The 26,294-nt window shown below is 45.1% G+C and overlaps 1 protein-coding gene across 7 annotated transcripts in view; it reads right to left on the bottom strand.

Annotated features, from left to right (window-relative positions):
• CUX1 (cut like homeobox 1) overlaps window positions 1–26,294 on the bottom strand; it is a 231,844-nt gene that overhangs the window by 81,405 nt on the left and 124,145 nt on the right. For all 7 annotated transcript variants that reach the window (XM_069873844.1, XM_069873838.1, XM_069873839.1 and 4 more), the window contains exon 9: window positions 4,538–4,586. In XM_069873844.1, coding sequence (XP_069729945.1) covers window positions 4,538–4,586 — 49 coding nt within the window. The remainder of the gene's footprint in view (window positions 1–4,537; window positions 4,587–26,294) is intronic.

The raw sequence follows: 26,294 nt of genomic DNA, 5'->3' as shown, positions 1-26,294 counted from the left end.
TTTCATCAGTCAGCGCTACAAGTCCTGGTTTCTTACTTCCACATCTACTCCGCACACCCTAGAAACCCCACGATGACCACCGACACTCACGCTGCTGGCCCTGGCAGAGCCCACGCCAACCTAGCATTGTCCAAGAACACTATTTTCCCAGAGAGTTCAGTCCTACAACTCCTCCTCATTTCTGTATCACTATTTTTCTAGCATGAAGCTCCCTCCCTGGTAACAAAATTCTTCAGAATACTTTCATTCTCCTCAACAGAGCAGGCAAACGTTGCCCTGCTCTCAGCAAACAGAGAAAAAGCCGTATACAATATATCCAGTTTAAATTATTCTCATTGTTTCCCGACAAGATAATGAATAGCATGAACTGAGCGCTCTTCCTCCTTACGGAGAAATGTTAAGATCAGTGATGAGAAGAGCAAACTGAGATACTTACAAGCCAAAAAGTATAACCTTCCCCTCCAAGTCCCACCAGCCAAGCTGGATTTCCTAATCACGTGCTGAATTCAGTGCTATATGTGGCACAATCTTCCTACGGGCTAGGGGTGCGTATTGCCACACGGAATTCGGCTGAACGAATGAGCAGCCACCACCACACTTGGTTTTAAGCATGTGAAGCTGATGTTCTTCCTTGCAAACTGCCACGAAAGCTCGGTCTCTCGGAGTACGAGATCAATTAAAGCATTGGTCCAACGGGCTTTCATTTTCTAACTTCTGAACTACAAAACTTTATCATAAAATCTTCAGATGACCCTGGCTTTCACAGAACAGCAGCAAGGTTCTGGAAAACCTCTGATACAAGAGATGTGCTGAGGCTCTGGCTCCTATTTTTTCCAGCACTAGAGAATTACATGAAAAAAAGAAGAAACCCCCCCCCAAACAGCAGAGGTTGCGCCATCTCCATTCCTGTCTCCAGGCTATGGCACTTTCCTTTGTGCAGAGAGGCTGCCAGCTCAATGGATTCCCAATGGAAAGCCAAGTGCTTACAGGAAAGTCCTGTTGGAATGGAAATAATAATAAGCAAATTTTGCCTTTATAGAGCACTTCTCTGCTCAAGGATCCAAATGTGTTTCACAAAGTCAATGTAGTTATTCCCATTTCACAGACAGCTCGATCCCAGGTTAGCGATGCCCTCCCCGGCTCTAACCCCGCAGAACCGCGCTGGCTCCAGCACCGCGCGGGCAGAGGGGCCAGCTCGTCGCAAAGGGCTCAGAAATCAAACGCGATCCCCCAGGCAGCGTTCGTGGGCAGCATCTGCGTCAGCCGCGGCGCAGACGGAGGAGTCGTGTCAGGATCAACACCCTCCTTCGATGGAACGTACGGACACGGGCTGCGCTGCCGCTGGGTCTGTCACCGCTGGGTCAGAGCGAAGCCCTCCTGCGTGCGCTCGCACCGCCCGCACCGGGGGGAAAGAGCAGAATATCCCATCTGCTGCTCAAAATCACACAGATTTATAGCAATCACACTGAGCAAGAATATCTTTTTAAACCCTTTTCCAATGTGATTTGTTATGGACAGGAAGGGACCGTACCCAAGGAAACAAAACGTAACCCTGAGAAAGGCGTTTCTGCTGAAATGCCCTGGTGAGCTCACCTTTCTCCTACATCAGACACTGGTTTATGTATTTTAGTGGCAGTCTGGTTCCACAAAACGCTTAAACTCACGGAACCTTCCTCTACAGATCTGAAAACCCAACACTACATTTCTGCGGAAAAACCGGTACCGATCCAGCCAGGATTCTTTAATAAATGGTTTTGCATTTAGAAAGAAGAGTTGCGCTCGGTTAACAACACAAGTTTCTATATTTGACTTTCATTCCCCAGAGAAACTCAGGAGTAGAAATCTGGGAGCACTATCAGCACTGTGAAGATGGAAAGAAAACCAATGGGGACATTTTGGTTTTCCAAAGGGATAACATGGCACAGACACGCAAGAAAAATAAACCCTAATTCTTTCTCTACATCTTTCACAATACAGTGCACCAAATAAATGCCCTCTGTTCTCTTTCTGTTATCACACCTCAAATGAAAAGATGCCTCTGTCTGAGTTTAGTTTTGAAACCTATTTCCTCCTACTCAAGATTAAAATACAATAACCCAGGATCAACCAACCCCAGACAAAGTTCTCTCATTAAAAGTGAAAAAGCACTTTTTTCAGGAAGCCCCTTAGACTTTATTTTTAAGCAACGTGTGAACTGAATGTATGAAGCCACTAAACAGGTCTGGATGCACAGTGGCATGAGACCACGAACCTAGACTCAATATTAAACCTTAAAACGAGACCCTCTCTCTCCATTTCTTTAAAAAAAAACCAAACCACTCTAAAGTATTTCGGTTTTCACAACACAGGAATTTTTTTGTCATGTACAACTGGGTGATTCCAGACTGCTGGATAAAGTACAGGAACAGAGCACAATTTATTTAATAAGTTTGTCATCTCAGAGACTCAGGACTTGAACCGCATCAGCCACAAACACTGATGAGAAAGGTGCAAACTTGAAAAGGCACAGAAAATCGCTAACCATAAAGATTCGTGTAACACACACGCTGGGACGACTGTAGCTGTTGCAAACGCAGAGAGCTACGCTGGGGCTTCATTAACCCCACTGATTGGAAATCATAATATTCTGGGAATCAAACAATAAAAAATTCAAAGATGCTATATCCCAAACTATGATAAATCATTTATTTTGACAAGTAAGGGTAGTTTAGTTTTAATTATTTATTATTATACTTCGTAGCGTATCAGAAAATGTGCAGTGATTTATTGTGCAAAATGAAATCTTAATAAAACGAGTCCCTTCCCCAAACTGCAGTATTATTAAATCTTCATGGGAACGCAAGGGTGAACTCCAGGGTTATTTTGTTATCGAACTGGTGGTTTATTAAAGCAAAAACCAGGCATTTCTACCGCAGACAGTTATATTTTGACTCCAGCCTGTACTAACCAGGCTGTATGAATGACGCAGCCTGGGGTAACAGACACAAATGAGCCCAGAAAGCTCCTGTGTGGAACCATTTGAGCATCCAAGAGAGACAAAAGCAGTGGGAGAAGAGGAGTGATGGAGTGTGAAGACTAAGGAAGTCCATACTCTACCCAAGAGGACACAAGGGTGCGAATTACAACACCAGCTCTGTCCTCACGGCTTTCATCGCCCAGAATACAGACACTCGGATCAACGCCGATGAGTTGATCCACCCTCTCGTCGCTGCAGGATCGGAGAGGGAGCGGCTCCCCCACCTCTGAGGAGGCAGAGGCTCTGGATTTAAAAAGGGCAGCAACCGAGAAAGGGATTTCCAAGAAACATCAGACATTTTAAAATTCACAGCAAATATTCTTTCCCGTTTTTAGTGGCAACGCTTTGCTGTTCTGAACATCCCCATTGCTGGGGTCAGTGTTAATTCCAGAGCAGCAAAACATCACATCGAAATCAGCAAGGCAGCTTGCTCTCCAAGCAGGAGTCCTGCTGAGCGTTACTCTTTAAAGGTAGCCTTAATAATGGGGAATAAGTACTTACCAAAATGGTAAAAGGAAATGTTAATTTAACTATTAAATACATAATTACGTTAAGTACTTGTTTCTGCAATTGTAACACTTCAGCCTGATGCAAACCCACTTTTGGGCCTCTGCAATGCATTTAATTTCTTCCATTTTTTTTTTTCAGCTATAAAGAGCTAAAACACAGGAATTGCTGCTACAAAGATTACTCAGTCATAATTTCCAGAGGTGTTTTATACAGGTAAAGCATCACATGAGACAAGGACTAGAGGCACGGCTCCATGACCTGGCCTGGCTGACAGTGGCTCCACAACCAGGACCAACAGCTGGATCACGCAGCAGAGCCGCACAGCAGGGAAGGAGGTGCAAGTGCTCCTGCTGAAGGGAGCTGCTCTTAGGTAAGCTTAAATTGGATTATAAAACCCTAACCTGAAAGGCTTAAGATCTGCAATCTCTGATCTTACCTGCTGGGGGGATTAATGCAGCTCTCCAATAAGCAAAGCCCTGGTCGAGGTTCCCTGCTAGGAGTGCCCCCCACTGCCTGTATCACTTGGGTACCCCACGTCTCCTTCGTCACCTCAGTCCCTCAAAGTACAGAGCAGAGCAGAGAGGCACTTTGCTTGGGTGCTGGGTTTTTAAAAACTCTCTGTCCTACAAAGCTCCACGTGGTTGCGTCGCTCTCCCAGGAGCGTGCGCTCTGTGTGGGAGGGCAGGGGATTTTTTGGATAAACCAGTTACCTGCATGTCCAGGTAGGGACCAATGTGATGGATTTACAAACATAAACTCAACAGTAACTATAGTGGGAGACAAGTTTAAAGTATTACAAGGTAAATACATGGCAAGCACTACTCTACTGTGCACACAATTCTTACAGAGTATCCCTAAATAGCACATTTCTCTCTAAATTTGCATATTTTCTTACTCTACAGTTACAGCTGCTGAGTGCACATAAAAGAGCCTTCATAAAATCTAAAAGTGAAGAAAAAGAAAATCAGCATCACACTTGGAATTTTAGGAGGAACTCATTTCAAATCCTACCTGATTTGCTCTTTCGAGGTCTGTCATGATCATCTCGATCTCATCAGCCCTGGGAGAACAAGAGAGCAGAATTGTTATCAGCTGATGAATGCTTGCTGTGCGGGCTCATGCGCTGTGCAATCGCAACATTCATACAAACAATACTGATTCTCAATACTGTTTTAAAAGGATACAGTCAGCCTGTTCCCCTTCTGCAGTGATATAAGCATATTGACATCTGAGTGTACTCATTGCATTTCTGAAGATCTTACTCCCCAGCCTCCTGCAGAAGAGCAGCAGCATCTCTCCTACGTGTAAAGCTGCTTCCCAAGTGATAATTGTGGAGAACTCAAGCCTACAGTTCTTCAGCCAACTACTTACAAACACGTACACAGAAGTATCCTCTTACTTTTCTGTTTCAGTGTGCCCAGAATTCTGGTTCTAAATTTGGCTAAAAAAAATATCAAGAGGTCAAAGAGACCAAGAAATTTGATTTCAATTATGCAGAAAAGAGGGTTCTGACAGTAATATATGAAATTCTAAATTTACTCAGCCTTTTAATGCACTTTGCAAAGCTGACTTGTGAAGCCAAAGGGCTGAAAACTACAAATAGTCAAGGAAAAATAATACAGATCCTTCACGCAGGCGTGTAAGGTGGCAGCTACCAGCCCTGACCCTGACAATAACCCAGCATTTCTCAAGCTTTGCTCACAGAAATGGATCCAATCCTCACGCAAACTTTGTTATCATGGCAAATCATGGGCAAATATCTCACACTCATGCTCTCAGCTGGGAAGGTACCAGGACCAGGACCTGCAGAGCCACAAGCACAGTTGGTATCAATAGAATAAGACATTATTTCTCCCCAGACATTTTGCATGTCTCATATCTCTGGACCATATGGAAGCAATAAACACTCTCCTCATCTCCCATGAGCAGCAGCCTCAACCAGCAAGACCCTTTGCAATCTGCCAACACCATAATGTCTGAGGTTTGGGTTTAATCTGTAGCAGATCTTTATCAGTAAAAGCTGTGAAATCCTGGAATTCCCTTCCTCTGCCATGCAGAAAAGTCGGGGGTTGTTTTTCCGCTGATCCCGCAGAAGGTCTGGTTTTCTCCGCAGGTGTTTGCTGGGAAGGACAATTAATGGAAGCCCATCAGGTGCTGGCACACGCGACATCATTACAAGGAATATTGACTGACTCTTCAACAGCGTTTTAGGGTTTCTCGTGCACGCTTAGGGAAATGCAGTAAGAGTTCATAATAAGTAAATGTGTATCTATATAAATTAATGGAGAAATACTTTTACTAACAGCTTTTAACGTTGTTGGGACAACATGAAATGCCTTTTGGAAAAACTCTTGGCCAATAATGGAAAGCAGATTAACATGTGTTTCCTTGAGCAGGAGAAGCCAATGCGCTCTCACATTGGAAAGAAATCATGCACATGATGTTTTGAATTAAGAAATCATGCACACAATGTTTTGAATTAATAATAGATAATAGGCATTCGTTACTGAATTGAACGATCACTCCTTGGGCAAATCGGGATTCCAAGTGTGCGGGAAGCAGCCAGACTAACCTGGAAAGGTTAACATACCCTACAATGACGCTTTCAATCTCTTCAGCCTCTGTAGCTGTGAATCATCTTTTGGTTTAGACTCCAGCCCCAAATGACTGTTTAACCTGCTAACACAAAGTCCAGCATTTCACACAGACAGGATGGCCCCAAGACCACACAAATGACCTGGAACAGAGGTTCCATCTATCTGGAACAGAGAGAAGAGGGAAGAGCGCATCCTAATGCACCAAGAAAAGAGATGACGCTTCCCAGCATTTCACAAATAATTTTAGCCAGGAGAGTTTAAGGATCCTTTATGTAAGCTGATGCATTCAGGCTGAATTTATGTGTGAATGCCTCAGGTTATATGGAGCCAGTGAATGATGTCTGGATTCTGTCACATGCCTCCCAGATCAGAGCTGGGAATGTCCCATCCCAGCACGCTGGCTACAGCTTAAGCAAATTGAGTTTCCACCCGCCTCCCTGTCAGGTTTAGAGAACGATAAAATCACTGCCTTTCCTCCCAAAAGGGGGTGCCAGGTAGCAGCCAAAGGCTGGAAAACCCGCAGAACCTGAGAAGGGCGAAGGACGTGGAAGCACAAACCCCTGGGAGAGGACGAGCACCCAGCTTTGGGAGCAGAAGGGGTGGCTTCCAGCTCAGCCAAGGAAACCTTGGTTTTGAAGAGATGAGTGGGAAGGGGCAGAAGTGTGAGGGGGTCTGGATCTAAGGGAATGGATGAAGGCAGCAGAGTGAGAGGAGCAGAGGGATGTCTAAGGCCGAAGCACCAGTGAATCAGAGCAGCTCCCTGGGCAGGCAGAAAGGCGCGCGGCCGCCAGCAAAACACGGGGCACTGCCTGAAAAACACGCAGTGCAAGGACTTGGGACAGTCCCGTATCTAAAGTGGACAGAAGTATCAGTACCGTTTCGACAGGTCTCAGGATTTAAGAGCTCATTACAGCACCGGTAGATGCAGCCAATTACAAAAAAAAGCGACTGAGGATAAAGAACGCCATAAAAACGACAACCCTGCCCTTCAGCGCACAGATAATTCTGACGGGATCCAGCAGAAGCATCAAACCGTAGCCAAGGGCAAAACTGACCCTTCGTCCTTGTGCCCAGACACAGCAGCTGGCCCAGCCTGGGCTCTCGTCACCTCACACATTCTCCTTCCTGGCTTTTCCGCACCCGACCTGTCTCCGCACACCGAGTAACAGGATGCAACGTCTCCAGAAAGATTTAAGCAAACCCTCTCCAGCCTAGCCCCCTGCACACCAACGGAGGTTAATGCTGCAACCAGAAATACTATCTTTAGGTAGTGTAATGAATTAAATTGTTCTATACTCTTTCCTAGCACAAGTGCCAACGGCATTCAGGAGAATCTTCAAAAGGAATTCAGTCTTTTCATTTAAAATGCTCAACCACCACATCAGCAGCCTCAACTCACTTGTTTGAGAAAGTCTCTAACAGCCACATTCACTGTTTGCTCAGCAGAGGTATTTATTTTATAATAAATACCAGTTCTCACACCTTCTCTGCACTCACAGACACAACTTGTATAGGTGCATTGGTTACGGAGCACCCTGAATTCAGACCCGCAAGGTACGAGGCAGCTCCGCTTCCACCCACCCAACCAGTCCCACCCAGGTTATTCTGGATGTACTCTCCATCCATCACGTTAGCTCATTTTCAGCCTCTCCAATTTCAATATTCCTCTTTATTTCAACGGAATGGGCAGGATCCCCCCCGGCTCAGGGCTGCTGGCACAGCGGGTTTGCATTTCCTTAAAGGAAATAATGGCCAAGCTGGCAAACTCATGGTTGCACTGATCCTAAACGTCTTACCAAAGCCCTTCTATGTGAACTAAACTCCCCTACAAGAGACACTTGGAGGCTAAGGAATTTAGGACATCGGATATTGAGCTCAAGCATTCGGAGCTATTACAATAAGCATCGCCAAGTGAAAAGAATCTGAACTGTTGAAACAGCAAGAACATGAAATATTCCATTACTTCTTCTCTTGCTACTCTGTGCAAAGTGAAAAACAAAGCGCATTAAAAGCCATGGATTTTACCAGGTATGAGCCGTTACCAGTTCTGAAAGAGCCCTCAGAGCAAACATGCCATCCATAAAATAACAGCTCAAGGAGTTTTAAAACAGACACCCCACTTCTCAGTGCAATTGCTTCAGGGAAATAAAAACCTCAGAAAGGCTCAATTTTCTTTTTAGGATCAAGATAACTGGTTAGGGTTGAACAGCATAAAAATCATGTGAATTCAAACATTGGGAACACGGAAGAAGCTCAGTTTCTTCTTCTAAACTAAATCAGGTGGAACCCCCAAACATCAGGAAGTTCTTCACTCCCAAGCAGGAGAATCTGGACTTTATGATTAAAACCCGGTTGATCCAACTCCTCCATGCAGACACCAGCTTAAAGAGGCAGAAACAATCCCTTTTTTATTAACATGACAAGCGAATGGTTTGCCAAATCTTGTGGCTACAGCCCCCTAAACATTCAAACCTACTGAACCTTGAAGGAAACTGCTGTTGTATTCTTTATACATGGAAGGACTGAAAAACACAGATGACACGTCTGAAATTGCAGTCAGCGGTGCGGCCAAGAAACTTCACGAGCAGGGCAGATTCGTATTTTGGTTTGGCAGAAAACAAACAACATTTTTTCCCACACATTTGTTTTCTTTAAAACCACGTATAAATTCACTGGTCAGAGTGAGCAGCGCATGGAGCCACTGGGGCTTGTTAAAACGGTCTAATTATGAAAACATTTACCCAGGCCATTTCAACCTAAAAGCAGACGTTATCAACTAATGCGCACTTAGGTTTAATTAAGAGAAAAAAGAAAAAAACTACTTGCAACACTTCTCTATGACTGGCACAGAGCAGCATTTGGCCAAATTAAGTAAACAGCTTCTTAAAATTAGAGGCAGAACGATCTAGCGCTTCGCTAGCGAAAGACAAAATGATAAGAGTCATTTGGGACATTTGGGAGGGGAAGAAAAGAAGGGCGGCCAAGGCATTAGAAAAAAAGGCCAAAAAATCAGTGTGTGGAATTTTTTCAAGTTATAAAAGAAATTTTATCAGGGACAGTAATTTCAGATCGCCCAACAACGTCAGAATTGCCTGCAGCCCAATGATCACGGCATTCACTCCAGGCACAAGAGCATTCCAGCATTTGAATATTCAATTTTACTTTTTTCTTGGAGCAAAAAAGAAGGATGACAAATTCACAATTCCCTCCACAAGCTCAAGGCACTATCTAAGCTCTGCTGATGGATGCCCTCCTCTAACCTTGCTCCTCTGTGACCACACAAGGTGCCCAGGAAGCCGACTTGCTTAATTTCTAGGAAAGAAAGAAGAACCAAGCACTTTCTTTGTAGCTCTTAGAAAGTGTCCGATAGGAACTAATATAAAAAACCAACTAATTCTATTTTTTTTTTATTCCTTATGGGTATCTCTGTACACACGGATTAGGCATTTTTAGAAATCACAATGATTCTAATCCAACCAACATCCACATTCAATAAATCCACCTTTACTGCTAACACCCTCCAAGAGTAACAGACACAAGGGTTGTACGACAGAAAAAAGACGTTGTTTCAACGTAACCGGCGCAGTCTGTCAAAGGGCAGGAACTCACACACTTTTTACTACTAAATTCCCTGATCTACTTTTCAAATTGCAACAGTTATCGGTCAATATTTTCTTTCACAGCAACCCTCCAAGGATCTCCAGATCAGATAATCCTTCTTCCAATGTCATATAAATCCAGGCCGCTTGTAAAGGAATTTCTCTGTTCAGGGATTCATAAATCCACCAACTTTAGTAATGAATTGGGTGTTTCCTTTCCTAGGAACTCAATTGAAGAAAAAAATCCTCTCTGTTAAGCAGGGAAGCACTGAAGGCTTTAAATTGAGAGATCAAAGCAGTGCTGGTTCCAGGTGCTCCGGCGATTACTCAGTGCATGATCCGGATTAACCTGGGGAACGGCTCAGGGGCCACCGAGCATCGTCCAGACCCCTCTTTGTGGCCATCTGATGCTAAATCAATGGAGACAAACTCAATGCTAACTTATTCAGTTTTTTGGGGTTTATTACAATTAATTCCTGTTTCCTTCTATCCATGCAGCACACCGCACACTGATTTGAGCTGAAAAGCAAAGCTAAATCTCATGCGAATACTCCTCATCAAGCACGCCAGGTCAGTATCATAAGGACTGGATCGAGTGGTCGCAACAGCAGCAGGTTTGATCTCCAAACAAATCATGCCCAGGGCTCTTGAAAGATCTCAAACACTGATAAAGGTTAAAGAAACTGTTTTATAAAGTCCAAGCTAATGAACAATACCTGGACAACACAAGACAAGAGTCATCTCAATCATAAGAATGAAAAGACCCTGTAGAACAAACAGCTTTCAGTCCGCAGAAAGAATGCTTTCCAAGAAATCCTGCACCGCGCTTTGTTTTCTCTTTCATGGCTTAAGTCAGGATTTCAAGGACAAGAAAATCATGTTTGCAATTACAAAGTTTTAAACACAACAGAACTCAGCTTTATTCCAGCACACACCGGGGAGCAGAGTTCCTACACATCAGCAGTGTTCTCTTTCTCATTTTCGCTGACAGACATTGATAGGAGTGACACTAATGGATATCCTCAATAAAACAGAGAGAGGAAAATACGAATTACATATAGCAGAAATATCAACTCATGGAACCCCAGAGCTGTATTTCCCATGGTGCTCACACATATGGCCTCGGCACATTTTGCAAACCAAAGAAGAATGCTTAACGCAAACAGCTGGAATAATGAAAAGGTGTATTGGTTGTATTAGGAAGTAGCCCGGTCTATAAACAGATGGTGCATTGTTCCATTTGATGACAATACAGTTTTCTTACCTGGCACTGCATCACAGCCAATGTGAACCTCAGCTCTCCAAATTGCTCATTCCTCCATTTAAATGCCTCTTATTCCATGACCACTGTGGTTTTCTCTCCACAAGAAGAGGGTTCCCGCGGCCTCTCACCACCCAGCCACCCCGCTGCACCGCCGCTTACACACAGGGGCATCACACAAGAAATGCAATCTGCCCTGCTCCTGGTCTCGTGATCGAACAGGTCCTATTGCATGATGTATTTTTGCTTTACCCTGCAAAGTCCTGCGAGTAGCAGTAAAATCAGTAATTACTACTGCTCAGGCTTGGATCATTCTGGGTCTCATCCACCTCAACCCACTGGTGACCCTCTGGCCACAGAGGAGTTCAAAGAAGGCTGTTGAAGCACAAGATAATTTCTGCACCAGAGGCTTGCAGAAACAAATGACCTTGTTCAGACGGACCTAAGAGGTGGTTTGCACTCACTTCTGCGGGAGCTGGTGAGAAGTCTGCAACCTCTGAGCTGCGGACTCACCTCCTGCAGGTTCTGGCAGGCAAAGGGAGGAGAGCCCACAGCTCAGTTCTGCTGCAACCATCCTGACCTGCCTTAGAGACAGAGGAGAAAAGGAGACAGACCTTGCTGATGTTTAATCTTTGATGTATTTATAGCTGAATCCTACCTACATTTATGTCCTCAGACTGAGATACTGTGCTAGGATAGGTACGGACCCACCAGATTTGCAGGACCAAGTCCTCGGGGTGAGAACACAACCTCCAGGCTCAGAGGATGCCAAACGTCCATGCTCAGAGAGGCTGACAGAGACAAACATTTCCAGCTGCTTCCTGGCCCCGGCCAGTATGCACGGAGCTCTGCCCTGGGTAGCAGGAGTCACTGCCTGATCCAATATTGCGGCTCTGAGGGTTTTCTAACAATGCAGAATGACACAGACGCGGCCAACTCTCCACTTCCTCGTGCCTCCTGTTACAAATTGAACAAGCTCACTGCAATTCCCCTCTCCTGACTTCGGCTGATTCAATAACCTACCAGAATGGAAACACAGACACCCTTCCCTCTCCTGCACTTGCACACAAAGCACATCAAAAGCACGGAATTACTTCTGACTTGGCCTTGAGCAGCCAACACGATGTCAATTTTACATGTTTTATAAAGCAACAGCATGTAGAAAGCAACTCAAATGCAGGTCATATCAAGCATGTGACCCACCGAGCAATCAAAGCCTGCCTGGAACTGTCATTCAAGGTTCAATCAGCTTCTTGCAGGAAAAATGAAACATCTGTGGCCCAGAGAATTAAGTTATGTATTGCATAATTCATCTGGTGCCTGCCACAGCAGCCATTTTAATGCTCCAGTGATAAACATGCTTGATTATTTTTGTTTTGTTTCCTGTCGCCTCCATGGTATTCTATTTATCTGTACTACAATGCATAATGGAGATAACAAATACACAAAACAGTGTTATAGTCGGCTGATAAGACATGGGAAATCAGCAGTCGTATTAATCACATTAAGGCAGCATCCTTACTAAACCCGACGTTCTCCATAACTTACTCTTTTGGGCTCTTCTGGGGACGCTGCAGTTAGATTTGATGATGAAATCACTGTTTCCCAGAGATCCAAACATGAGCTCTAGAGGTCCTTCTAATGGAAAGCTGCTGTCACGCACAAAGCAAGTTTCTCCCTGTCTCCAAGGTCTTCAACCCTCATTTCTTTTTGATGCTGACAAAAGCAGGAGGAACGTGCACCTTGTACCAAACAATGCAGAGGACCCCTCTTCCCTTACCCTACTTTGTGGTCCACAGAGAAATCCTGGTCCACTTCATTGTTTGTGAGTCATTTTGGGAAGCGACTGTTTTATTAATTAGTTCGATTTGCCTAGTTCAATTTGTCCCCAAACTGCGAACCATGACACTTCCTCACCGGTCATGAACTCCGCTGCCTTTCAGAACACGTCCCTGCAGAACAGGTGGGAACTTGGAAGCTCCAGGTCTGTGCTCTGCTGCTTGGGTGTTCATTCCCGTTGCCAGGAACTGGCCATTTCTGCAGTCTGCTCACAGAGCTTGAGATGTCAGGTAATTAGTTATGCATTTAAACACAGCAACTATAATTTGTGCAAAATTTAATAGACTTGGTCGATGCCGCTTGTTCTCAAACGGTGCTTTGTGCTGCCCTGATGGAAGAGAACAACCGGCAGCATCTGAAGTGGTGGAGCCAGGCGTGTTCGTAGTGATTTTCATCATCTGGACTCTGTAGGATTCCCACAGTGAACAAAACGCTCACTGTAAAGCAACAAGTCAGCACTATGGCAAAACCTGATTTAGTGGGACCAGCATTTTACCTGAGACCCTGAACGCCCGCCTGCTGGTTCCTGCAACGCTCCACGTGGAGGTGAGTCGGTGGATAAAAGAACACGTTCTGCTGTAAGCCCAGATACAAATAAAGCCCTGCTTCCTATCGATTGTTCCCACAGAGTTGCTTAGATAGTATCTATTGTAATCATATCAGCTGCCCCACCTGCGTGTTGGAGCTGCCCCCATTGCTGTTTCCTCCTACAATTTCCCTAGGTCACTTAGTTATCCCTAAAATGCCATCTCTTCACCTCCCAGCCCCCAGATGGAAACGCAGATCATGGATACTCTCCAGCAAGACAGACACGGCCGATGAGCCAGCCAGCGGAGAGGCAACTGCTGCTCCCAGCCCTCCAGCAAACAGATCACTTGTCTCTTCTCCCCATTCCCAGCTCCTACCAGATTCACCAGAGCTCCCTGGGCTGGGGATTTCTAATGTTGTTAATTATTGCTGAAGTCAATCATCAGCTTCCAAGTTAATTTAGGAGGGGAACTGACGAGCTGCAGAACAGACCTCACGGAGGCTCATGGAGGCTTCATTTCCGTAGGAAGGTGGTGGCCGTGCAGGGCTGCTGCTGGGCTCCTGGGCACGGACACACAGACAGGCAGCGATGCCGCACACATCGGACTTGTAAAAGATGTACAACAATGTATAAAATAACCTCCCTAAAGAACAAGTCTCTGCTGATTGACTCCGCTTTGGTTTTTTAATTTTCCTCCAAATAAATAATAATAAAAATAGATGTCTTGGTATTTTGGAAATACAGCACCTGCTACAATTTACTTATTTTTACTGATGGAGTTAAAATAGACAATTTATCCAAAATTAGAAACCTTAATTGCAGGTGTCTTAGGTGTCATTCTTTTTTATCAGAACAGCAATACTTTAAACAGTGAAGAATCAGCAGGAAGAATTGTCTGCGCTTTGATTAAAGAACCTCTAAAAATACCCACAAACATTTCAACTTACTCAATCCCATCACTGGTGTCACGGTGTGTAAAACCACGACGTGTTCCTTGTCAAGGTCAAAGGGTCTTTTTTGTTGTTTATTTTCTTTAGAATCACTGTGTCACACCTGAAAAATTGCTTTAGGTTTGGAGTAGACACAACCCCCAAATGAGCAACCTTCCCTCACGCTACAGCAATGCTTAAATCACATATTGCTGTATGGTTTTTTTCTTTAAAACAAAAACAACCTCAAAAAGTGGCCACAGTTCACAATTTTTACTATAGCAATGCACATATTCCAGTTTCATCTTCCAGAGTTTCTTTCCAGAGACATCAGCACCTCTTCTCCATAACTGCAGGGAGAGCTGGGGAGCTCTGTGATCTGGAGAATCCAGGTATCTATAAGTTTCTCCATTTTTATTCTATATCTTTGCCTACCGCTACAGGTAAGAACCTATAAAATGCTTTTCTCTAACGTGCCTCAGGCTATATTCAGTGAAACAGATTGAAGTCAGTTTGAAAATAAACCAGTACGGTAAGCAATCTTGGTACAGGTGTCACTCCACAGGCACGCATCAAGGGAAAATTACTGTTTACCACCGTGCAATGACAGACCTGCAGCTCCTGCCTTCTGGAGAACGGTAATTTTCCTGCAGCCCAAATGTGTATTAGGGTAAACACAACAGACTAAAGAGGGGAAATCCATACCTGTTCCCACCTCAGCTGAAAAGCCCTCGTTCTCTAAATTACCGTTGCCTCTACCCAGTCTGACTTTGGGAACTGGTACTATGTGAGTCTAAGACAACATCCATGGCCTTTTGAAGGATTTACTGGCATGAAACAAGATAAATATGTCCACTGGGCCAGTAATCTCCAGTTTCCTATTTCTTACCAAGCTGCTTACACATCCCTCCACGCATATTTACCAACAGGCACGCAGATGTGCTAACACCCTGCTTCCCACATTGTCAAACGCATCTGTAGCATGGTCACGGGTTTATGGACAAAAAAGGGCACTATTTAGTGCTCGAATCTGGATAAAAACACAACTTATTTCTATTTCTCGCCTTTTTCTATGGATGGAGGTGCGCATTGTGCAAAAAAAAATGCTAAATGTTGACTGCAGTAACACAGCATTCGAGCAGGAGATGTACTTGGGGAACGCTTTAGAGACTTTTGGCTTTAGAAGTGAATATAGGTGATGCGCCTGTTCTCTGCTAGCTGCTCAAGCCATCAACACTAAGAATCTCGCTGGCCCGAGTGACAAAGCTGCAAAAAAAAAACCAAAAACAAACCAGGCAGAAAGAAGTAAAGGAAGGAACGGGAGAGCACAGAATAGAGCAGCTCCACTCAACTCACCTGCTCCAGCAGAGCACCCGGCAGATTTCACTTTTACATCTTTGCTGAATATATAAAGCTGCTCAATTCTTTTCTAAGTTAAGCCCCCAGTTGTATGGGATTATGAGACGCTCACTAATACGATCGACAGATCTCCCGTCCACACAGAACCTAAACCAGATACATATTAGACAATGAAATTGCTTTAATCCTTGGTGGCCAAAGCCAGCACCACCAGCTACAGCGGCAAGCCCAAAGACAAAAGCATAGTATTTTCTAATTTAACGTTTGCAATTTTAATTGCAGACTCATTTTTTGCACTTTGCAGGTTGCTGTGGCTGCGTCATCTTCCCAAGCCACGCGCAGGAGCATGCGACAGGAGTGATTTGATGTTCTATCAGAAATGAGAGCACCTTGATGTCACTCACACACACGTGAACGGGAGGGGAGGGCCCGTATGGGCAGGATGCACGAATACTTTGTAAAGCTCAAGAATATAACCCAGGAGTTTTTTAAATTAAATTTGTTCCTAGAATGGTCAATAATGAAGTCTGGCCACGCAGGTTATTTTAGGTATTCAGTACCGCTAACCTAACTGTAATGCCAGTGCTGTGTAGGTAGAAGATATAAGGGAATAGGGACTAACCAGGAAAAAAACTGTGTGTGCGCGTGAATGTTAAATGAAAAACTTCAGTAATTACAGATACCAGACAATATATTCACCAAAGAACAGTAACCAAAAGTGTTAAGAGAAAGAGCGAGCCTGATCTGCCACACGTTACACAGCAGGATTGTTAAATACGGAGCAGGGTGAGCGCTGGCGTGTGTGCCCGGCACGTCTCGCCGCTGCCAGCCCTCCGCCTGGCTCCGCTCCGCGCGCACACGGCATCGCTGACGGCGAGGCGCTGACAAAAATCAATCCAACAGGCAGCAAGACAAATAAGTCATCTGTATCACGGCTAAAATATGTTTTTGATCAATAACAGAAAATTAACTCGTACTCCTTTGCCAAGAAAATAGATTATTTAATCAGAGCACAGACAGATAGAGACATTACATAAGCAAAAATAGCTCGCTGCTATATTTAGTGGCCACTGTCTTCCAGTGACGAGGGCAAAAGTACAGCTGTTATCAGTTACAAGCCCTGCACTGAAATGGTTTTCTGATGAGTTAAGCCGGTTCAACATACTTAACATCAAGATATTGCATATTTAAATCTACAACAACTACGACAGTACGAAGGCAGGGAAAGGGGAAAAGGCAAGAACGTGACTGCTGTCCTATGGACAACGACCCCACTGGGATAAAAGGATCAAGTCCCAGCAAAAACTTCTATGCCAGGGAATCTACAGTGTTGATTTCTGACCTTTCTAACTTCCAGATTACATGGAGTTTTCCATCAAAGAACGACACATTAGTACAGCACATGTTCAGTTATGACTGGCTGCCTTTCACTGTTGTTTTCATCGTCTCTTAGCAATAACCAGTGGAATTGCAGGAATTTGCAGAACACACAGAAAATCATGGATCTAGACCATCAACACAGAGCTCGCTCAATAGTTCTGCAGCCGGACTGGGCACACGGTGCGAGCCAAGAGCCTGCTGCCACTTCTCAGATCCACAGCATCTTAATTAGAACCTCAAAGAAAGGTCTGTCCATGGATTCCCCAGGACGGGAACAACGCTATCATCAACACAGTCGCCCTTCCTTCCCTGCATGTCCCCCACGGAACAATAAACGCTAGAAAAAAAGTAGAGTTAATGCTGACAACAAGCACCTATAGCTATTAGGGGTTGAGCTACTCAAACATTCAAATAAGGCATCAGGAAACCCAACAGGGACATGAAGGGCTGGTTTGGTGGCCTTCTGCACTTTAAATCAGAAGTGAAAGAGAAACTTCTGTTCCTAACTGGAACGTGGATGAAAAAGAACATTTAGTGGACTAGCCACTGAATGCCAAGAAGTCAGGGTGATACTGTACGGCCGGGTCTATTCTTAGCCTGGGATGCTCATTTTAGACATTGAAGAGAACCAAAAACTTCACACAGACAAAAAATTCTCAGTGATGGCAGTATTTTAGAAAGAGAGGAAAACAAGCAGTCTAACCAGAAATCAAACACTGCTGCTTCAGTGTAACAGATACCTCAAAGGTCCCTCAGATGTTTAGGAAAGCTGGAGAGGAAAGCAAGCACTATGCCCATTACAAATAATAGTAATAATAATAATAATAGAAGATAATTATAGCTGGCTCCAAATGTTAACAATTTAATAGTTACAGGATCTAAGTACCGTAAATGACTAATGCATGCAGCAAACGTATTCACAACAGTGCACAAAACAAAGCCCTTAAAAGCAGACAGCTCGGGGGAAAAAGGGATAAACTGCTTTATAATCCAAGCTCTGAAGCACAGACATTGAGAAAGACTCTGCATTGTCTCCCTTTTGTGACTAGCAACGAGAACAGATCCTTGAATTGCCAAGATGACGAAAGGCCTATAACGCACAGTTTGGGAGCTCTGGGTCCCACCATGAACGGAGCCACGATGCTGCATCTTTACAATTCCTACAAGGACGAGACCCAGTGGGTGAATTTTTCCATCTGCACAAAATGTCACAGCATATTTTAGGGCAGTCAGCATACGTAACGCCAAGGAAAGGCTGCTGATGGAGTGACTGAAAACTGGAGTAACTAACAAAACTCTGCCGACGCTTGCTGTGCGCCACTGCGTGTGCAGAGATTTTGCCATATTCAAAAATACAACTTTAATCTCCACCCCATCATGGCTACAGTTCTACTTTTAATAAACTACCAGCATTTTCTCCAAATAATGAGCATATAAATCAATTCATTCAGTCATGTCATGTAAACAAACACTAATTTGCTGTTTATTTTATTCAAGTAAAAGAAGCTGATGTACACAGAACCGAGCAGCCACCAGCTACAGGTTCAAGCTGCTCGTTATAAATGGACATTCCTGCCTCTGTCTGTGTCTGACTGGAGCGTGAGGGGCGGCCCCACCAAAGGACACCTCCGCGTCCAGACCCAGTGTGGAGGGAGTGAGAACACGGAAACATTTCCTTCTCCAAACATGCCCCCATGGAGACCATCACTTATCTTCCTAAACAAACAGCAGCGCGGGTCACCCCTTCCTGCCTCCAGCCGGCCCTTCCCACTGCTCCGCGCTGATGAACGACGGCCCGAGGCTGGTGGCGGGGGCTCGGAATTCCTGTTCATCAAACGGGGCACGAACAGAGGGGTCACAGATGACAGGAGCCTCCTGGTCCGCGTTTCCTTCATGGAGGATCTGCTATCGAGCTAAACCCAGCAGCTCCGCCAGCTAAAACTGACAGTGTAATTTCTGCTCTCAAAGCCAGAAATTCTGTTGAGTAATGCTTTCATTCAATTTGCTCATGATGTTCTCTGTTGATGAATGTATCTGATTTCATGTAAATGTGATTAAATAAATCAGACAAAGCTAGGCTCTATCAGTCTCAAGAGGTTCCAGTTCAAGATGTGAAACACTTGCCCTAGTAAGCACGACTTAAACTAAACCTTCTGCATTCTGGGTTTTTATTATCTTTTTAACCTCAAAACCCTCTGGTTGCCTCCTTGATTTTGTTAACAAGAGCATAGTGTCAGAATAACAGATTTTGCATAACGTGCCACACCGATTCAAAGCTTTCGTAGTATTTGAGGACTGAAGAGGAAGGAATGGGAAATGAAAAGGGGAAATAAAGAATACAGAAAAAATTCCTGCAAAGTAGTTTGACTTATTTGGAGCTGACGGCTCTTAGCACACAGAGGGATCAGGTAACAGGGTAACGAGCGCCGTGGCTGACGTTTTCAGATAACTGAAATCAAAAGGAACAACTCTGAAATCCAGGCCGTTTATAATCAGTTGTCTACACATGATGTTACAGGTCTAATCTTAAGCAGTCTGAGTGTTAAATCTTCATCTGCTGTGCAGAAGTTCACGTTATACCATTCTCTTTGAGAAAGAGAGGAACATCAGCCAAAGAATACAGTGATCCCACGCCACATAATGCTTGTAAAATAAAAGAAGACTTTCTATGAAGACACCAACTGAAAAGCAGTGTGATTAACAGGAGCTGTTTCTGCAAGTAGCCATGCCACCTTCTTCCGTTGTTCCCCATCAAACCCCCATCCTGGAACTAGTGAGATGACCAGGTTATCACCTCTAGCACGTTCATCCAACAAAAACTGGTTTCTAACTTCCAGGTACTGGGGTGTGAGAGGCAAAGGACATGGCTGTTTTTCCTGACAGTCGCTTAGTCTTGATGAAAATAATCTCAGATAGACCATAACTCCCTGCTTGTCCTACACAGATTACCAGTTAGGTGGATTCCACCCCGTTATCAGTAAGCTCCCAGCTCTCTCCTCACAGAGCGCTGTGGTGAAGGGGTGAAGGATCTCCCAGTCTATGCCCTACTGGGATGAAACACGTCTGGAACGGCATCCACGGATGGAGCTCTTCCTGCCCAAGGAACCACGGCTGCCACCAAGGCAGCGCTGAGCGTGCACTTAACTAATGGATGAAAGCTCCTCCGTACGCCAACAGGTGCTTTGTCGCAAATGAATTTTGCATACGGAATGGTAGACGATGCGCCAGCCGAATGCTGAATCGGAGAAACTGTTGGTATCTTCAGCAATTTAGGGACAACACCAAACTCAGCTTTACACAGGAATTATCTTCTCAGATATCATACAGAGAAGCTGCTACTTAATGAAAACTAAGCTGCTAAGCCATTAAACTGTCAAACGGCTACACCAAATGACTTGCCAGTTGTTGGATTCCAACTTGCTGTCACACTCGGCTGGCGAGTCGCAATGCTAATGCACGTGTCCCTTTCGGCTCCACAACTCGAAACCATCCCATGAGTGTGAAGTTATTAGAAGTGCTGCTGTATATTACTGAGCAATGCTCGCCTACCAGGACTATCAAAGGCACCACTATCATGTACTCTGCTGCAATTTAATTATTTCAATTCCTGCCCTCAAAATATGAGCCGTTCCAGTAATTAGCTTGCATTTTTTAAAAGAGAACCTATCTTGATTCTGGCTTTGAGCCCCAAGTTTAAGCAAGTCCAGATACAGCCTTGTGATTCAGATCCTGTATATCTCCACATCAAAATCTGTAATTAAAACGCATAACTCACTAAGACATCTACTTTCCTATGATCACATACAATGGGAAAGAAAGAAAAATCAACATTTTTCTTCTGGGTCAGTAACAGGAAAATATCATTCTGACCATGCAGGCAAACTTCAAAGCCACAGAAAGAAAGCACTGCTGAAAGTGCCCAAGTTGACATGTTCTAGAAGATCCCTGTTTGCTTATCTCTAGGATTTGGGTCAAAAAAGGGAGCATCAGCGTGAGGCGGTTCTGGAATCCAGGGTGGGAGACTCTGCCCCTTTCACCTCTGCAGACTTCGTTCCCTTCCCCCAAATGGGGAGGACAGTGGCAAGAACCTTGAAACAGTTAAACTCACCCCATCTGTTGATCTTTCTACTTCCTATGAGTCACGCTCCTCAAGTCCACCACTATGCATATAAAAATCTGCTACAACTCATTAAATAAATATTTCCACTTCGGCTCAGGAAAGGCAGAAGACTCCTACATTAATGCACCACACAGGTAAAACAATGAAAAATGCCATAATGACTAAAATTGCCCATTCCGGTGAGTTACGAAGCCCACGCCATGGGGCAGTCAGTGCTAATACAGCATTATTATAATGACAGATGCTGCACACATCTTTTTTTCCTTTGGTGTGGTCTTCAGAAAAGAAGAATATTTCCATTCATCACAGAATGACCTAATGGATGGCACTGTTCAAATGAATAGTCAGCAAAGGCATTTATGTGCTTTTATTTATGTACATTTATTTTTACAGGCTACAATGCAAGCATCGGAACAGCACTTCCACTTTTCTATCCAAGGACTGAAAGGCTATCCACATGAATAAAGCCTTGCCTTACCCCGGGTGCCCTTTTACATACGGCAAAACTGAGTCACCAGCCTTGTTTTAGGTGGTGTGCTTGACACAAGAATAAGATGTAGAGCTAATTACCAGTACAGTACGTGACAACAGGAGTGTCCTTCCCATAAGGCAAACTCTTACAAGTTCCTCGAAATATAATGCTTTTATATAGAAATAAAGTTAATAGATGCCTGGGACCACAGAATGAAATGACAGGATCTCTGCATTTAGTAACAAGCCTTGGAGACCTTAATCTCCTGAGTCAGTATTAACAGCAGAGGAGGCAAAGACAACCTTGGGTCTGTAATCAATAAGACAAGCTGCTTAAGAGACCTCATCTGAAACACGTGTGTAAATGTGTCACCAAAGGAGAGACGCTGATTTATGATTAAAAAAGTGTAAATGTACTTCTGTGGTATCAGTCAGGAACAACTCACGTGCCTCATTCACAAGGGCTTAAGGCAAATGGTTTAACATCACCAACCTCCTCGCCGAGTCCTTCTCCCGCACTCCATTAACACCTCTGCATGTTCTATGTCCTGTTTAATTCCCTCTACCTCACATCAGTTCTATTATGATTTAAATACATCAGACTCCTTCTCCGTTATCAAAGTTAAACCTACAAATGCTGCGTTTTTCCCCCGACAGAACCCCGCTGGGCTCCCCAGCAAGGGCAGCCCTGGCTCCGACACGCTCCGCTGCCAAACCGCGCCGGCTGCGAAGCCCACGGACCGCACGGACAGACGGTAAAGGGCTCTGAGAGCAACGCTCCTCCAGATAATACATCAGGACTGGTAATGTTTAATAAGTAAAAGGATGATTTAGAAAAGCTTGTGCACGGTACAGTGGCACGAACTGCAGTAAAGCAGAGTTATTATTAGCGAGGCTGCGGCAGCGTGCAAAGCCCAGACGCTAAAACAAGGCAGGTGAACAGCAGCTTTACGGCAGATGAAATTCAGCACTGACAAACCTGGGATAATGTCCTGAAGGCTAATAATTTGGACTGCTTATCTACCATGCTGGGCTCTACACATCTCTCCAGGTAAATGAGGCGGTGGACTGATCAGAACGCCCACGTCTAGTTAAATCATGTTCCAAACCGAGCAAAACCCCCTCAGACATCCACCATGATTCACGGCATAAACAACTAAACGATACGATCTGGAGGAACATTCCTATGGCAAATGAATCCACAATGATGCATTACAGAGCTGATTTAATTCTTTCCCCTTTTTGGACATCCAGCATACCAGCTCAGGCCATTATCAGCGATCAGACACTGCTGCTTTATCCAGTGCAGCGGGACCGCAGTGGCCGTGAGCCCAGGGAGGGGAAAGAGCCTTGCGTTCCCATTATTAGTAAAAGAGGGAAAAACATATCGCAGCTAATTTTGGGAGTCGAATCCCAAGTGATTCTGACGCTTTTCCAACGCGGGAGATTCTGGAATCTTCCCCCCCTCCACGTCGGTGTTAATCTACAGGGAAATAACTGTGATGCACTCGGTAATGAAGGGGTTAATCCTGCCTGCTGCCGAATGCCCCAAGTCTGTGCTCTGTGCATCAGAGCATTAAATCTGAAAGCTCAAGAGAGTAGTGCAGCCGTGCTGCAAGGGCTATGTTATAAAGTTCTGCATTAAAAATTCATATCGCAGGCTTGCCACAGCACTCGGCTCTGGCTGAAAGGAGAGCTGGCGGGGAAACACGAGGCACCCCACCGTCTCCCTGGCAATTGGAGACATTCCTCAACAAACAGCACCTCAGGAAGGGAATGAAAGGGCAAACAAACCGTGAAACAAATCAATGAGTTCAATTATCTCTCTCTCTCTCCGAAAGGAAACTTTTCATTTTTAAGGCTGTTTCATGAAATCTTTTAATGATGGCCCTGAACAGGGACGCCGGGCGCTCTGGCTGCGAGGCTGCCTGCTTGGCAGCGCCTGCTGTTTGTTTTACACGAGACAGAGGTTCCCAAACAGAGGGCGAAACCCAGAGCAGGGGATGGAATCTCCACAGAACAACTCTTACCCTTCACCTTGCCGTCACCGTTTGGGACACCAGGCTGAAGAAACTGCTCCCACTTCCCCTGGAGTGGCTTCAGCCAAGACTGAATTCAGATTTATTAAGACGGTTGGTCGCTCCGTGGTTAAGTTACGAGCTCCTCACTCCTGGTTGAGGCTGCGTGCATTTCACAGCAATTTATGGCAACCCAACTGGTAGGTGACACCATTCACAATGATGGAAACGGGTGTTATGTCTTTATGAAAGCCACGCGTGCCCTTCAGGTTATCTGTCTGGTGCAACCACTGCGTTCAGGGAAGTTAATGATCCACGCTTCATAAATGGGGAAATGCACAGGAAAGGAAACATCAGTAAATACAATTTCTTGAGGAAACCATGCAGAGAAAGTTACCTGTTTCACAATCCTCCCCCGAAACTCTGCTTAGCACCAACCCTAACAGAAAGGTTCACATTTCCCAGTGCTAAATTTTGTATCAAAGGAAGGAAAAGGAAGCAAACGGAAGCCCTTGAACAGAAGCTGCCATGGCTCTCTCTCTCTCTCTCATATCTATATAAAAATCATAGAATAGTTTGGGTTGAAAGGGACCTCAAAGCCCACGAGTTCCATCCTCTTGCCATGGGCAGGGACACCTGCCCACGACAGAATGTCGTGCAGGACACTGTTGAATGCTTTGCACAAGTCCAAGTACATAAATACCTAAATACGCTTGTTATAGGAGTTGGAAACCAGACAGACTTCAACCCAGCAACCCAGGTTATGAGTGTTTAACCACACAAGTTCACCAGGAGAAGGTGCAGGAGGGCAGGGTTGCCATCGAGCAGGCACAGGCCACAGGAAGAGATTTATGCCTCTTAGCCAGCATAAAACAAATCACACCCAGACAAGCTAACTCCCCTCACAAATAAAGAAAAAACCTGGGAAGAACTAGTCCTTTCTTCTCTGCAGTGATTTGATTTCTTAGTGTGGATTCTTGCTGTGTCCCTGACTGCACTCTCTGTCCCTGACCAACCTCCCTGGGACTCAGTTTCTCAACCCGTTCAAAAGCCGGGAAGCAAGGCTGACACGGGAGAAAAATCACAGCCTTTACTGTGATCTGCCCCTGCAGAAACATACGAGATACAGGCTAAGGGTTAATAATATCAGGCTTCCAGGACTGTAAATGGGTCTGTTTGTTTAATGCTTTACAGGAATGCTAATGAAGTTATTAGCAGGCCTGCATGTTGCCTATTGTTTTCTTGGTTTTAGTGTCTGCACCATCCTGCCTCAGCCCTTCTGCTCCATGAACTGGCCAACATCCTCCTCTTCCAGACCCCTGAATGAGCGCTCAGTCCTGGTTCCCAGCTCCCTATGTTTGGGATTCTTAGCTTCTAATTCTCACCTTTCTGCTCCTGGAAGAGGTAAACAACAAAATCAAATGGAAGCCCTGGATGAATGTGAAAGTTGTTTGCACAGCACAGGGGAGAGAGAGCAGGTCTGACAGCTCTCGCAGAAACGTGCATCTTTCCAAAGGGAAAAAAGCTAAAGAGGCAGGAGGAGGAGACTGGTTTTCAGGATGCAGAGTTCTAGTGCTTGAGATCTTACAAAGTCCCCTGCGCTTCTATTCTCGTTCAGGACAGCCACCTCCTCCTAATAAATGAGGGAGCACAAAACACACTATGTGACTCACTTTTTTGCCCGCACTGTCATCGTGTGGGAGTGGGAAAAGCAGCTGGAATCCATCTACAGAGCATGAGGAGAGTTTGAACTAAATGCCAGTAAAGAGAGCTTACCCATTAAATGCATGGTTAGGCGGAGATGGCTACTGCAGGAACTGCCACTTCAACTCAGAGCCTGACAGAGAGCTCTGCTTTGTGACTGGGAAAAGGGAACCTTGCACACAACACAGGGCAGGTCCTGGCTGAAAACAACCATTTGTTTCTGGTGATTCCAGGACTTATCCTGATTGCCTTCCCCATGATCCCAGCCCAGCAGGAGTTGGCTGAGGGAGCCACGGCAGAACCACGTGCCCTCTGTGCTTCCAGACAAGACCTCACAAGGGAGTGGAGCTGTACCAAAATAACTCTGTCAATTTGCTACTTTGCATTCAGAAAAATGAGACTAGCTTAATTGGTAGGCATACATGAAAAGGCTGCATGAAAACCAAACTCAGCTGACCGGGACATGGAGGGCGTGGGACGCTGTCCATGCTCGGGGGCAGATATGCTGTTGCAAGCAGGGTGCTTCATCACTGTAACACGCACCTCCTCTCCCTCCAGAGCCCTTTCAGGCACCTTAGAGAGTTCAGCTTTTACAGATAAAATGAGCTACTGTGCTGAGATTGCTCTAAAAACCTGGACTGCCTTGTGCTGGACTCGCAGGCGAGCCGGTTCCTGCTGGCAGGCTGGGACTGCAGATCACGGTCGTGTTCCCTCTGCTCTCGCCGTCGCCTGAAGACGTTTGGCTCCCGCAAGAGCGAGTGAGAACAGAGTGGGCAGGGACGCTTCCTTCCCTTGTGATTTCACACAGATTCAGGCACCACCAGCCTCTTGCATGCGGTTTCACGGCCAGGAAAGAGCCACGGTTGCAGCCCGGGTCACCCTGTCGGCCAGGGGCACAGGGGCAGAGGAGCCTTTGATGCAGCGCTTTGCCTTTATTTAAAGAATTCCATCTAAGGATCACA

Source organism: Phaenicophaeus curvirostris, chromosome 21, assembly GCF_032191515.1.
Source record: "Phaenicophaeus curvirostris isolate KB17595 chromosome 21, BPBGC_Pcur_1.0, whole genome shotgun sequence".
Taxonomy (NCBI): Eukaryota; Metazoa; Chordata; class Aves; order Cuculiformes; family Cuculidae; genus Phaenicophaeus; species Phaenicophaeus curvirostris.
This window is presented reverse-complemented; position numbering and strand designations above follow the sequence as displayed.